Source organism: Ornithorhynchus anatinus, chromosome 6, assembly GCF_004115215.2.
Source record: "Ornithorhynchus anatinus isolate Pmale09 chromosome 6, mOrnAna1.pri.v4, whole genome shotgun sequence".
Classification (NCBI taxonomy): Eukaryota; Metazoa; Chordata; class Mammalia; order Monotremata; family Ornithorhynchidae; genus Ornithorhynchus; species Ornithorhynchus anatinus.
The window spans coordinates 34,750,730-34,765,339 of NC_041733.1; the positions used below are offsets into that span (position 1 = coordinate 34,750,730).

A 14,610-nucleotide genomic window follows, 5' to 3' on the forward strand; every position below is an offset into this window, starting at 1 on the left:
GCATTTCATACAGTGCCTGGCACACAGTAAGTGAGTAAATATCACGATTATTATAATTACTATTCTGCACCAACTCTGCATTTATGCCCTTATAACTATCTATAGCAAGCACCTCCACATAAATCAGTTTACATAGTCTGCTATTTAAACACTTAGAGACAAATCCATCTTTCCATTCTCTTCTTCCCCCTATCTAAAATTCTTTTTGGTCTGGCTTCCCTGCTAAAACTCTTTGAGAGCAGTGACTGTGGCTTCTCACTCTATTCCCAAGCATTTAGTAGAATGTTCTACAAATAGTAGACACTCAGAGTAAACTCCTGAAAAACTGATTGGTAGATAAAACTGAGAAAAGGAGGATCTGTGGTGCTGATTCAGGGGCATGCAAGCAAGATGAAGGGAGCACAGAGGTACTGCTAAAGGGGAAATATACCCACCACTGACAAAGGAAAGCAGATATCCCTAAAATATCAATTTCTAAAGAATTTGCTCATTGAACCAAGGTTCTTTTTAGAAGATGACACTACTGCATATGCAATTACCTGAGCTTACAAACACAAAAAGCTGTATCAACCAAGGCCATTTCAACAAAGCCACTTTTTCATTATCTGTGCCAAGAGACAGTTGAAATCCACCATCATGCTTGCCCATAGGTTGCTAATGAACAGTGAAAAAAAATTCAGGAATCATTTACCTGCGCTTTCTGCAAAGGGGCCATCCGACAACACAGAACTGCAGTGCACTTCAGGCAAATTTGTAGAAAAATACTTTTGTAATTACTTGAACTGGAATCTTGACTAGGATTTAATATAAGTGATAATGTTGAAGCCATCAATAATTAATCCATACTCTTGATGTATTGCCCAGTCTCTGAAAATGAAAACAAAATTTGTCTGAACCTTTGTTTGACAAGCAGCATGGACTAGTGGATAGGCCCTGGGTCCTCACTTGTTGGCTGTGTGACCTTGGGCAAGTTACATCACTTCTCTGTGCCTCAGTTTCCTCATCTGTAAAATGGGGATTAAGACTGTGAGCCTCATGTGGAGCAAGGACTGTGTCCAACCAGATTTGTTTATATCCGCCCAGCGTTTAGTAAAGTGCCTGGACACAGCAAGTGTGTTTAACAGTATTATTATTATTACTATAATAATAAAATGGAATTTATCTCAGGCGATAATGCATACAATAATGGGAGTTATTTCCCAAAAGAAGATCAAACTGAAGTCTACCATTTTTCTATCTTGACCAAGACATCAGTAAATAATAATTATGGTATTTGTTAAGCGCTTACTATATGCCAGGCACTGTACACTAGGTGCTGGGGTGGATACAAGCAAATTGGGTAGAGCACACTCAATATCATTTCATATAGTTTTAACAAGTCATTGAAAATGACTTCAACACTGAAATGGGAAGACTTACCAAAACCAGTATTGAAAAGAAAAAGAAAAATGAGAAACCTCAGGTGGGGGAATGCTTTTTCTGTCTTTAAGCAGCAAAGAAAACCCATTTGAAATTATAGAACCATCCCATGTAACTATTATAGCTAGGAAAAATACTGGAATAAGTCCTTTAAAAAATCATTCCATTCTAAGTTATGGGCCACATAGCTTTGCAAATAATAAATCAAGTCCAACCAATATAATTTTCTTCTAATACAAAAAAATCTTAACCGATAGATTCGTCCTAGACAAATCTTAATATCTTCAAAAAGTCTAGGATATTGCTTCCAAAGTATGGTCACAAACAAGGGTAAGAAAACACAATTCACATACACTTTTGAGATAGACCCTTACCTAAGAGAAGGTTTATTTATGCCAGGTAGGTAATTAAGGCAGCAGATAGAAATTCACTTTCCCTATCTTTATGCTTTCTGTAAAGGGCATGGGTGGGCAACTCATCAAAGCAAATCAGATAACTGAGGGATACAGCAGCAGTTAATAAGAACAAGGGGTATACAAGTTTTTGGATTTCACCCAATTTAACCTGATTTCTAACCTGCACATTCTATTTTTAGTATTAGCCCTAGAACCAAAATTTTACATTTTCTTAACATTTCCAATGCCCAAAATGTATTGGGAAGCCAGTTTAGTGCTTGACTGTGTGATTAAATATCAGGACATCCACTGTTGTCAAAGAAGCAACATGTACTGTGGAATGGGCTATCTGGTCATTTTTGAATGATCAAATATGCACTTTTTCTGGATATTTCTCTTTTCATGGCAATGTAGAGTCTGGAATTACCTCACGGATCATGATTCTACTAGCTCCAATATAAAGATCTCATACTCCAAACCAAGATTTGGAAATGGTTAAGTTTTGACTGATGTTGGTGTCTGATATTCTAAATTAAGGAATACTGCTAGTTTGCTAAAGTTGGCTGGAATACATTCATTTAGCTATTTGCCTCATTTCCCAAAGCCAGAAGGCAATAGTGGCTTCAAAGAAACATCTGCCACACAGATACTTTTGTAGTATGTGAAGCCTGAAAATACAATCTAAAATTAAACCCAACATTTTTGAGTGTTACATGATTTTAACTCAAATTTAAAACAAAACATATTGTAGTGTTATTAACAGCTCCACCAAAAATCCCCCTATATTCCATGCATCAGGTAGCATTCCAGAACGGATCCAAACCTGAAAAATGAACTGAGATTTAAATGTTAAAAGAAACTGATTTTTAAAAATTCACAATAGGGCCCCCTACCATGGAAGGTTAATGCGTGTATTCTACCAGAAACAAGACTAATGTAGTGTTTTCAAGGACTTAAAGCTAAGTTAATTTTCAAGCTTTGACAAAATCTATATATAAAAAGCACAGAAAATCTGGGAAGGAAAAAGCAGTTACAACTTCATTATTGAAGAGACTGTGATTTCAGAGTGAAAAACTGCAAACCCAAAACTATCAAAAGAAGATGGTGTGTCTTTTGCATAAGCAACAATGATTGATGTCTTCACTGACACGAAATATAAAGTGCCCAGGCTGTCTTTCTTACCTTTTAAGGTTTCTATTTTTGGAACCATCCTGCACTAACTTTTTATGATACTCCAGCAGCAATTCATGCAGTCGATCCTCTTTTCTCTCACTTCTTCTAAGGTTTTTTGTTGTTAGTTCCAAGAGTTCAGTGCTCGTCTGGAAAAGTCTGCAGGCATAGCAGGTGGATTTTGCAGTTTCCATCTTGTCTCCGGTGAGCACCCAGACTTTCATCCCTGCAGCGTGCAAAGCCTCAATTGTTTCTGCTGCTTGATCTTGAAGTCTGAAAATGATGGCAAACTATTTTAATCCAGATTTCTCGAATCCCAATCAATTCACTCGCATTTATTGAGTACTTACTGAGTGCAGCGTTTGGGAGGGTACAATATAACAGAGTTGGTAGGCATGTTCCCTGCCCATCAGGAGCTTACAGTCTAGATGGGGAGACAGGCATTAAGACAAGTTACAGATATGTACAGAAGTGCTCTGGGGCTGAGGCTGGGGTAAATAAAGAGTATGAATCCAAGTGCAAAGGTGATGCGGAAGGGCCAGGGAGTAGGGGAAATGAGAGCTTAGTCATGGCAGCCCTCTTGGAGGAGATATGATTTTCATAGGGCTTTGAAGATGGGGGTAGTGAATATCTGTTGGATACGAAGGAGGAGGGAGTTGCAGAATAGACACAGAATGTGGGAGGGAGGTAGGGTGAAGAGATAGATGAGACAGAGGTACAGCGAGTAGGGTGGTGTTAGAGTGAAGTGTTAGAGGAGTGAAGTGTATTATGTAGTAGGAAGTCAAGAGGTAAGACAGGAGAGGCCAAGGTGATCGACTACTTTAAAGCCAATGGTAAAGAGTTTCTGTTTGATGTAGAGTTGGATGGGCAACACTAGAGGTTCTTGAGGAGTGGGGAAACAGACAAAATATTTTTTAGGAAACAATATTTTTCATGTTTCCAAAAGTAACAAAGAAACTAACCTTTAATGAGAAAAGGAAAAGCCCAACATGCTTGAAAATGTCAAGTCTTTTTTTATCATTTTAGCATTTCATTTATCTCAAAAGTTACTGCTGCATTTACACTGATCACGCACTGATTCCAGAATATGTCATCAACCAAGATTCTTCCTTCCCCCCTCCCTTTACTCTCTTCTCCCCTTTCTCAACTTCCCAGGCAGCAACATCTGTTGCTGTGAAACCAGCCACATGGAAAAACAATGCTATCACTTTGAGCCATGGGGAGCGTGATTTAAGGATGGCTCTTTGCAAAAACAATCTATTTAGTTTGGCTCTTCAGCAAAAAAATGCCAGCAATTCCTGCACCAGTGTCTTCCCTAGTAATGGAAATGTAGCCAGAAGATTTTTAGGCTCCATGAAATCACTTAAAACCTATCAATAATTGTAATTATTTGATACAACATGTGGTGATGTTTTTCACATTTCCTAATAAAAAAACCCTTTTATCTACCTAATCAACATTCTATTAGGTAGGACAGATTCAGTTTAAATGCAGTGGTATCGTCGCTTACCTGTCTTCCACTGCAGTGGCCCCAATCAAATTCATGTTGGTCTCTATATCATCAAAAACTTTGGCCAGCTTTTCTTCTCTATCCTGTAATGCCATTTTAGCTTCTGAAAGCTCCTGGTCAATTTTGTCATAGTCAGCTTGAGTTAATACTTTGAAGGCCACACAAAGTGTTCGGTACCCATCCTGACAACAGAAGAAAGTTATATTAAAACCATACTTTTCCCAAAATAGATGGTAAATGTCACTCTGCATAGAAATCTAAGAGTTCCTGTATTAAACACAAGCCAACATATTTGCATTATGTCCTAATAATCATCCATTTTGGATTTTTAAAATGTTACCAAGAACCAGGTGAGTGCAGAGTTTGATATTATTTATTATTGACTGCAATCTTCAAACAGTAGGCCTAAATTCACTCTAGACTACACTGATTTAGCTACCTTGGAAATTCAATATTGTGAAAAATTCCCAAACATTTTAAAACAGATTTCCTTTTTCTGGACTGCACCAATGCATTGCGCTCTACATGAACTTTAGTTATGTCTATCTCGTGAGCTTGTACCCTGGGAAAAACCGCTGAATCGGCTCCTTTACAAAAGAGAAATATCTTTCCTAAAACAAAGAACAAGCACACAGAAAAAAAGAAGATTAGACGATCTAAACATCCTGTAGTACTAGGGTAATTGGTGAGCCTGCTAAAGAAGCACAGTCAGTTGCTGAGTTCATACTCTTGTCACTCCTTTATAGTGCAAAATATGGCAAAAATTTATTTCTAAATCTTTGATTTGGGAATTTATAACTACACTCAATGCAAAAGGAAAAATCTTATTTTCTGACAAAGATTTTTTTTGGAAAGGAGTCTATGAGAAATGATCCATTCAGATATTGGCAAGATCAAAGAACATCAAAGAAACAGATGATTCCTCACTCAAATTCTTTCAAATGAAATTGAGCTAAATTATTCCATCAATAGTATTTATTGAGCGCTTATTTTGTGCAGAACATTGTACTAAGCGCTTGGGAGGGGTTCACTATAATAGCACAACGTTCTCTGCCCTCAACGATTTTAGTGGCCCATGGTCTTTAGTACTGCAATGAATAGAAGTTTTTTTCGACATTCTCCATCAAAATCAGCCTTCATGTCAATTTTAGCAGAATGACTACCCAGAAACTGGAAGTTTCGGACTCTTTAGAGTAGGTGGCCTCTACACTATATTATAGCTCTTCAATTCTTCTGAAGCTCCTGCGACAGATAACTACAGAAGACTTACTGTTATTGACCTAGAAAGGTTCAGCCAAAGCCAACCTTGGGTCCTCACTAACGGTGGTGACTCTCATTCATTACTCAGACCAACATCCACCAAGTCACAGTCCTCCTGACTCATTTGCACATATGGAAACTGTTACATTTCTTTGTTCGGTTTCCAAGAATGGGTAGCTGAAAATTTAAATTTCTATATTTGTGAATTAAGGTTAAGAGCATGGATTTTATTAACTCGCTTTCAAACTCATGCCTTTGGTCCCTCTATGAACGATCCAAAATTCAAGCGACAAAACGGTCTTTGGCTAATGAAAGGATACTGACTAGAACCTCAGTGATTGCCTTTTCCTTTTGTAGCATGTTTAGAATAGATGCAGAGCTTTATGGGAGATATTTTAAAAGGGATACCTGCTTTGTTCTCACAATTACACTCATCCGCCGACGGACGGGATCGAAGTTTAAACATGCAGGAGTTCATACCTTCAGGAGAAAAAAAATGAAACTGTTACATTCCAGAGCACCTGGGAAATGGTCAAACTCACACGAAAAGTTTCAAGGTGTGAAAACAGCGAAATGACGCATCTGCCCTGCTCGTTCTGAGTTAGCCTCAAGACTGTGGTGTTCAGCTCTTGACGGGCCAGAAAGGTATGCAGGCCTCATTTGCAGGATGGCAGAGTCTTCTGCACAGAGTGTTTGCACAAGTATAAGACATGGTTCCAGCAGGTCAATGGGATGACCTATGCATGTGCTATATGTAGAAGCACCTCACTGTCTCCTCTTCCCTTCCTAGGCCACCAAATCCCAGGCCCAGTCGAGCACGGGCCTGGAACCAGTGGACCCTGGTTTTAATCCCAACTCCACCACTTGCCTGCTATGTGACCATGGGCAAGTCACTTTACTTCTCTGAGACTCAGTTCTCACTACAAAATGAGTTTTCAATATTTGTTCACCCTCCTACTAAGATTGTGAGTCCCATGTGAGGCAGAGACTGAGTAACTTGTATCTATCACAGCATGCACAACTGTGCTTGACACGTAGTAAGTGCTTAACAAATACCAAAAAAAGTTAGTTTAAATTTCCACGGGAGTGTCCCAAGCAACATAATGCTGATCTTTCTTGCTCATATTTCCGAATTTTCGTCTGGGACCACTTGGCTTATCCATTACTACCTCTGAGACCCATCCAAACTGAATCTGAGTCCAGCCCACAACAACTATGCTGACTCTCTCCTTCCTCAGTCTCCTTCTGGCACCGGTCCCTTCTCCCCTCCAGTGGTGGGATATCGCTGCTCTGAAACCTCCCCTGCACCTCTTCTGTCTCCTCTCACAATCTCTCACTCGATGGCTGAGGCAGGAGGAGTGAAGGCTGGGACCAAAAGCTGCTTCCCAGAATCCAAAAGGAATGGGCTAGGAATAGAGGTCAGGAACAACTGTCAACCCCTGAGCACTGAAGGAAATCCCAAGTCTGCTTGGGGGAAGTGGTGCCTACCTCAGGAAGACATAAATGGAAGACTAAATGGGCACCAAGCAAAGCATTGAAAAGATGCAGAAAAAATGCAGAAGGACAATTCTTAAAAATAAAATCATTTTCTTTTATTCATTCATTCGTATTTATTGAGTGCTTACTGTGTGCAGAGCACTGTACTTAGCACTTGGGAGAGTACAGTACAGCAATAAACAGACACATTCCCTGCCCACAATGAGCTTATAGTCTAGAGGGGGAAATATTAATACAAATACATTTCAAATATATGCATAAGTGCTATGGGGCCTGGAGGGGGGATGAATAAAGGGAGCAAGTAAGGGTGACGAAAAAGGAAGTGGGAAAAGAGGAAAGGAGGGCTTAGTCAGGGAAGGCTTCTTGGAGGAGATGTGTCTTCAATAAAGCTTTGAAGGGAGAGTAATTGTCTGTCGGTTTTGAGAAGGGAGGGCATTCCAGGCCAGAGGCAGGACGTGGGCGAACAAATCACATTTGACCCAAAAGAGTTGCTTGGCATTTAGAACGACTGTTTTTATGAAACGGTCATTCAGCTCGTCCTCATTTGGAAGGTGTGGCATATAAATAAATAGTAATAATAATAATGGTATTTGTTTTGCGCTATGTGTCAAGCACTGGGGAAGATACAAGTTAGCCAGTTTGGACACAGTTCCTTATCCCACATGGGGCTCCCAGTCTTAATCTCCATTTTACAGAAGAGGTAACTGAGGCACAGAGAAGTTAAGTGATTTTTCCAAGGTCACACAGCAAAGAAGTGGCAGAGCTGGGATTAGAACTCAGGTCCTTCTGACAGCCATGCCTGTGCTCTATCCACAAGGCCATGTTGTTTCCCTCTCTAGTCTGGCCCTGCTCCTGGCTCAGCTTGTGGCTGTCAATCCCAAGAATGGTCCACTTGGGCCATTGGTTTCCTCCTGGATGCAGAATACTCCCTCCCCACATCAGAGAGATCTCAGCCCTCCCAACACATTTGAATCAATCAATTACATTTATTGAGCACTCACTGTGTGCACAGCAATGTTCTAAGTGCTTGGGAGAGAGCACTATAACAGAGTTGGCAGACACATTCCCTGCCCACAATGAGCTCTCAGTCTAGAGGGAGCTTGAATCCCTCCTAGAATCCCTCCTCCAACAAGCTTTCCCTGCTTAATTTCCCAGCATACTAAATTTCATCCCCTCAACCAGCTGAAACACTTATGAACTAATTTACAAAATCCTTAGCACTCATGTAAAAATGTCTGCTCAAATGATTTATTTTGACAATGCTGTAAATGTTTTATATTGCCCCCCAGTCTGTTAAAATGTGAACTCCTCAAGGGCAGGGAATATATCGCTTCAAAATTCTCTACTTTCCAAGTGCTTAGTTTAGAGCCCTGCATCAAGAAGGCACTCAATAATGCTGTTGGTGGACCGTCACTCTTGTGGGACAGGGACCATGTCCGATCTGATCACCTCTGTATCTACCCCAATGCTTAGAACAGTTCTTTGCACACAGTAAGTACTTCACAATTCCACAATTATTATTATTATTACTACTGCTGCTACTACTACAGCTATTACTAGCTGTGAGACTGGTCAACAGAGAAGAGGATTAAAGAATTAAAATTGATCACCAAGATACAAGGTCTAAATAAAATTTGCATTTAAATCATGGTTTGGGGGAATAATCCAATTTTCACTCTACCTGAGCAGAACTAAGATGTCCCATTTACCATGTCAGATGCCTACTGCCGGGAGAGCCAGTTTACGGAAATGTCCAGAACCCCACTGGAGTCACAATCTGCGTTCTAATCCCGGCTCCACAACTTGTCTGTAGTGTTACCTTGGGCAAGTCACTTCACTTGTCAGTATTTCAGTTACCTCATCTGTAAAATGAGGATTAAGACTGCAAGCCTCATATGGGAACCAGATTAGCTTGTATCCACCCTGATACTTAGTAGTGTCTGACATAGTAAACACTAAACAGATACCATAAAAAAAGAACTAAGGCTAATAAGGACTGAAAGAGCAGTAGGAGGCTTATCTTTCAGAACCCTCTTCATGAAACCTTCATTTCCCCGAAGTCAAAAACCATTTTTTTCCCTCATAGCCAACTGGGAAGAGCTATCAGCTCGTTGTGGGCACGGAACGTATCTAACAGATCCACTGCATCGTACTCTTCCAAGTACTTAGTACGATGTTCTGAACGTGGTAAGCGCTCAATTAAAATAACTGATTATTTGGGAATGGAGGAGCTTTGAGGCTCTCTTCCTACCTTGGGTACCTGCTGAGTCACTCTGCCAGCTGATTAAAGGGCCTTCTATAGCTCCCTTCACATGGTGGATCCACACAGTGAAAAGCATGAGTAATTTTCATGAGTCCAAGAAAGCAGTGTTTACAGAACTCTGTATTTACAGAAATTTGCCTGCATGTTTATGGAAGATTTTGTATTTACTGAAGACTGTATCACCGGGGAATGTAAGCATTTGGATCTTACTTGTCTTTTCTTCTTTTTATTCCTAACTCAGAATGAAAGTTAAACTTTGTATTTGAGATGAGAAATAGTTTGAGGATGGCTGGGGAAAACGAAGAACTTCTAATTCTCACCTGACTAAGCCCTATATAACAAGTTTCAGTGGATGAGTTTATCTGCTCTCCTCTATCTGAGATATTTTAAGAGCTAATGACAATGATGCTGATGATGATATTAACAGTAACAACAGTAACGCTATTGGTTAAACACTTATTCTGTGCTAAGTGCTGTGGAAGGTAGAGTATAGTTAGATCAGACAAAATCCCTGAGTAAGAGGAAGAAGAGATCCCCATTTTAAACTGAGGCACAAGGAAGTTAAGTGACTTGCCAAAGATTCACATAGCAGGCATGTGGTTGAGTAGTGATGAGAACCTGGGTACTTTTAACTTCCAGGCCTGGGCTCTTTCCACTAAGTTATGGTGTTTCTCGCATGAACTGAACACTTATATTGGTAAAAACAAGTTTAAACCAATGCTCACAGAAATTCCCTGCAGCATAAGCTGCTGGTAACTTTCACCATGAAAATGCTGTTCCTTGTGAACTTCCAATAAAATCGATGTCAAAGTCCAGTTTAGCAAGGATCACCTGCCTCGTTTTCTGCTTAACTGATGAACCAATAAATACTGAGATCAGTTTTGCCTCATTCACTGGCAACAGCCTAACCAATTTTAATTTATTTACATACATCCTACCACAGTTTCGGAGCCAATAGCTTTCCTTTACATTTCGATCCAGATTCTTTTGCTGTACCTCCTTAATTCTTCTGAGGCAGTGAAATAATGGCAAATATCATTGGCCATGGAAGAACAGTACTTACTCTTCTACTTCTTTCTTTTGATTTTCTAATTTCATGCAGTGGTTATGAAGTCCTAAAAAAGTGAACCCATGCCTATCCAAAGAAAGAAAGAAAAAGCCAGACTTCAAAAAGAATTACTTATTTTCTCTTCACATGTTCACAACACAACATCTGATTTTCTTTTTGACACATTCACATAATCCGGATTTCCTCTGCTCTTCTCTGGGACCAACTGAGATGCAGGGTGGATAAAAATGAAGGTCGGTGACTACACAACAAGCATCAACTCAGGAACTGATATTTCTATTTATACTATACTACTATAGCAGTAGTATACTACTACTACTACTAAATATACTAACATGCTATACTACTAACATGCTATGTGATCGTGCACAAGTCGACTAACCAACTCTATCCCCGACTTTCTTGTCCATAAAATAGATCTGCTCCATCTATCCAAGGAACAGAGCTGCTGGGAGATTAAAAATGATGGCAGAACACTTCATAATACCATCACAACATACATAACAACAGCCTCACTCTTCAAGGTACAGCAACAGTTTTCTTTTGGTCTTCACTGTCCAAAAGCAAGTTTCCTATAACTGTTGAAGATAATCTTTTACCCAAGACACTGTGCCCTTTGACTCACTAGAAAACTATAATAAGATACAGCAAGATTAAACTACTGAAACCAACCCCAATCAGAATAACTGTACTTACTTTCTGGCTCCTTTCACCAGGGCTACTTCATCTGGTGAAGAGGAAATGTAAGTATATTCTGTTCCTCTTGTTGGTCCATCGATTCTGTCACAATCTTTAATTTGCACAGTATGGCACAAACACAAAGCTCGCAGAAACAGCTCTTCTCGACTCTAAAAAATGGAAAATTTACATTTAACCCGATATTTCTGCAGTCATTTTTTGACAAGCCAAATACTTCTTAAAGTACTTCTACATCACTTGCTGCCTAGCAGTAAAACAACCACTCCATTAAATAATCAGAACAGTACAAACCCAAGAGATTTCATATTAGTACTAACACTTACTGGAGAAAGAAAACCAACTGCTCTCTAGTTGTAAAATATGCATCTCTGAAGTTACATGAAAGATGAATAATAATCAGTTAGGAAGTTTCCACTTTGATATACTGAACTCTATTATAGCTAGTGGTTTAAAAGAGTATTATAATTTCAAAAGGTGCTTAAAAGCCAAGAATTAGGTTAGCCATTGAAAACCATTCTTATAAATGTCTCAGGGTAGTAATAGTAAAAGTACTTATTATGTTCTTACTATGTGTAAGCACTGTAAGAAGCTCTGAATGAGCGTACTAGATACTGCCCATCATACTGAAGAGTTTAGAATTGAAAGACATAACAAATAAATAGCATGAGATTTTGTTGATTTGATCACTGCAGAGAGCCAAGGAAGATCATTTATTATTATTAATAATAATTAATTAATATAATAATAATAAATAAGGTACTTGCTAAGCACTTACTATGTGCCAAACACTATACTAAGTGCTGTGGTAGATACAAAATAATCAGGTTGGGCACAGTCCCTATCCCACATGGGGCTCACAGTCTGAGTAGGAGAGAGTAGAAGCAGTAGAGCCTAGGGGAAAGAACATGGTCCTGTGAGTCAGAGGCCCTCGGTTCTAATCCTGGATCTGCCACTTGTCTGCTGTGTGATTTCTGGCAACTTCTCTGGGCTTCAGTTACCTTATCCGAAAATGGAGACTAAATTCTCCTCCCTCCAATTCAGACTGTGAGCTCCATATGTGACAAGATCTGTGTCCAACCTGATAAACTTATATCTACTTCAGCACTTGGAAGAATGCTTTACACATAGTAAGCGTTTAAAAAATACCATTTAAGTAAAAAAGCATTTTACAGATGAACCAACTGAGGCACAGAGAAATTGAGTTCAAGGTCACCCAGCAAATACGTGGCAGAGGTGGCATTAGAACCCAGGTCCTTGGCCTCCCAGGCCCGTGCTCTTTCCACTAGGTCCAAAATATTTTTTTGGCTTGCATTTTCTACTTTGACATTCTGATTAAATAAGTTGCTAATTCACTTTGTTCTGGACAGACATTCTCCATAGTTGCTTTTTTTTCAGATGTCCCTATTCAATTCTCCTGACCTACAAACCCCTCCTTTCCTGGATCTGATATTCATATTTGTTAGGCGACAGATACAAGTGGCAGCATAGAGCAACATCTGATTTTTCATTCTATGGTAAATTCCAAATGAAATGATTTGTGATTGATACAGGCTTAAAGGAAATTAAGGATCGACCTTTTCAGCTTTTCCAAAGTATTTTAAGGGACCATCAGTTTGAGAGAACCCATCGACCTCTGAAATGCTTTCTTTGTATTTGTGTCCATCTATGCAACACTCAATGAATTCCATGCTGTTCTCTGTAAGGGTTCCGGTTTTATCTGTAAATACAAACTCTACCTAAAGGAAATAAAAAGGATAAATTCAGAGACAGTCCATTTTCTTTTTCATAACTAGTTTTTCAGAGGAAGGCCACAAATGGAAAGAAAATCAGTTTTACATTTTGAAAGAAATTGCAGCTTTATCCTTAATAGACTAATCTTTTCACAATTACTACTGTAAGGGAAGTCTTTCATTTCAATAAGAGCAAAGTATTAGTAAACTAAAAACTGAAACCAAGATATCTAGGATGCAGTTCGATTTTGAAACAGCTCAAGGAGGAAAGCAAATCAGGTCCATTTTGAAAATAAGAATGACATACTAGATATTTTTATACAAAAATGATTACATAGCTGAAGGGCTTTCCAAATCTTCAAAATAATAAAGCCCCATTGCTCATGAGTGGGGAAAAGTAAATATACTTGACGCATATCAGTTATGTTTACTGAGCCCTTACTAAACTAATACGTAACAGGAAGCCTTCAGTTAGTACCATAAAAATGATATTCATAATTTTAGGAGTACAAATGTGATTCGATTAATTTCATTTAGTTTTCTCCCTTTCAAAAATAAGTTAGAGAAAGTTGTGTGCTGTCTTATCTACTGTTTCTTCATACTACACATATGCAGGCAACGTATTTCCTGAATATGTATGAATGACAATAACGAGGCTTCTGTTTTGGGATTTGAAGGCAATTCCATAATTCTGAGTAGGATGCAATAAAGATTCCCAAAGGGAAAAACAGAATTTCAATTTTCTTTTAACATTTAACAGCTGCAATATTTCTGTTGATTGAAATATGCGAGGATGGAATATGGGAATATTTTCCCACATGAGCAAAAGGAAGGTTTATTGGTAGATACTTTCCTATGTGATTGAAATAACATCACAAGAATCCCACTGAGGTTCACTATATTTATCTCTTCTATTTATACCATTCCACTTTTAGAAGCCTATAATTTTATCCTCTTTTGGGGTATAATTTTTATTTAAGCAGCTAAAATTATGGGCTGACAAGAACATGAATGAAGATTAATTTTTTTATCATTATTTAAAGAAGAAAGAGATGAAATCATGCATTAGTAACTTTCTAATTATTTCTCCAAGTTGAATGTCTCGTGGCAAGAGATCTGGCAGACACTTCAATCTTTTGTTTTGCCTTCTGGATTTTGTGAAGCAATGTTTGAGAATGTCTTCTCTTTTAAAATTAAATAAAATGTCAACAATTCTATGTAAGTTTGCTCCTCTTCCAAAATTAACTTCATAGTGCCAATTCATATCTTCATTTTTCTTTACAGGTAGTAGTCCATTCCTAAACTATGGCACTTCTAAAATTTGAAAAAGTCTGCAGGCTTCCTATAACTTGCTTGTGATTGTTATATTTAAAAACTTAATTACATACGTGTATATTCACAAACTATTCTGTGCATGGCCAATATGTTCTTAGATACCTACTTCATAAAATAATCTTTTACAGTATCAATTTTGGGTTTTCTTATGAATTTGACAGCAATCCCCACTCCCCTCTTATTTTTAGACTGAAACCCCCAAGAGACAGGGTCTGTGTCTAATTCCTACCGATGTATTCTTTCCCAGTGCTTAATACTACTTC

The 14,610-nt window shown here is 38.6% G+C and overlaps 1 protein-coding gene across 1 annotated transcript in view; it reads right to left on the reverse strand.

Moving 5' to 3' along the window:
- Positions 1 to 14,610, reverse strand: part of ATP11C (ATPase phospholipid transporting 11C) — a 123,922-nt gene that overhangs the window by 22,422 nt on the left and 86,890 nt on the right. Inside the window, 9 exon segments of the mRNA XM_029067502.2 lie at positions 692 to 823; positions 825 to 867; positions 2,997 to 3,257; positions 4,495 to 4,676; positions 5,002 to 5,100; positions 6,163 to 6,256; positions 10,578 to 10,649; positions 11,280 to 11,431; positions 12,866 to 13,018. Of these exon segments, the coding sequence (XP_028923335.1) occupies positions 692 to 823; positions 825 to 867; positions 2,997 to 3,257; positions 4,495 to 4,676; positions 5,002 to 5,100; positions 6,163 to 6,256; positions 10,578 to 10,649; positions 11,280 to 11,431; positions 12,866 to 13,018 (1,188 nt within the window).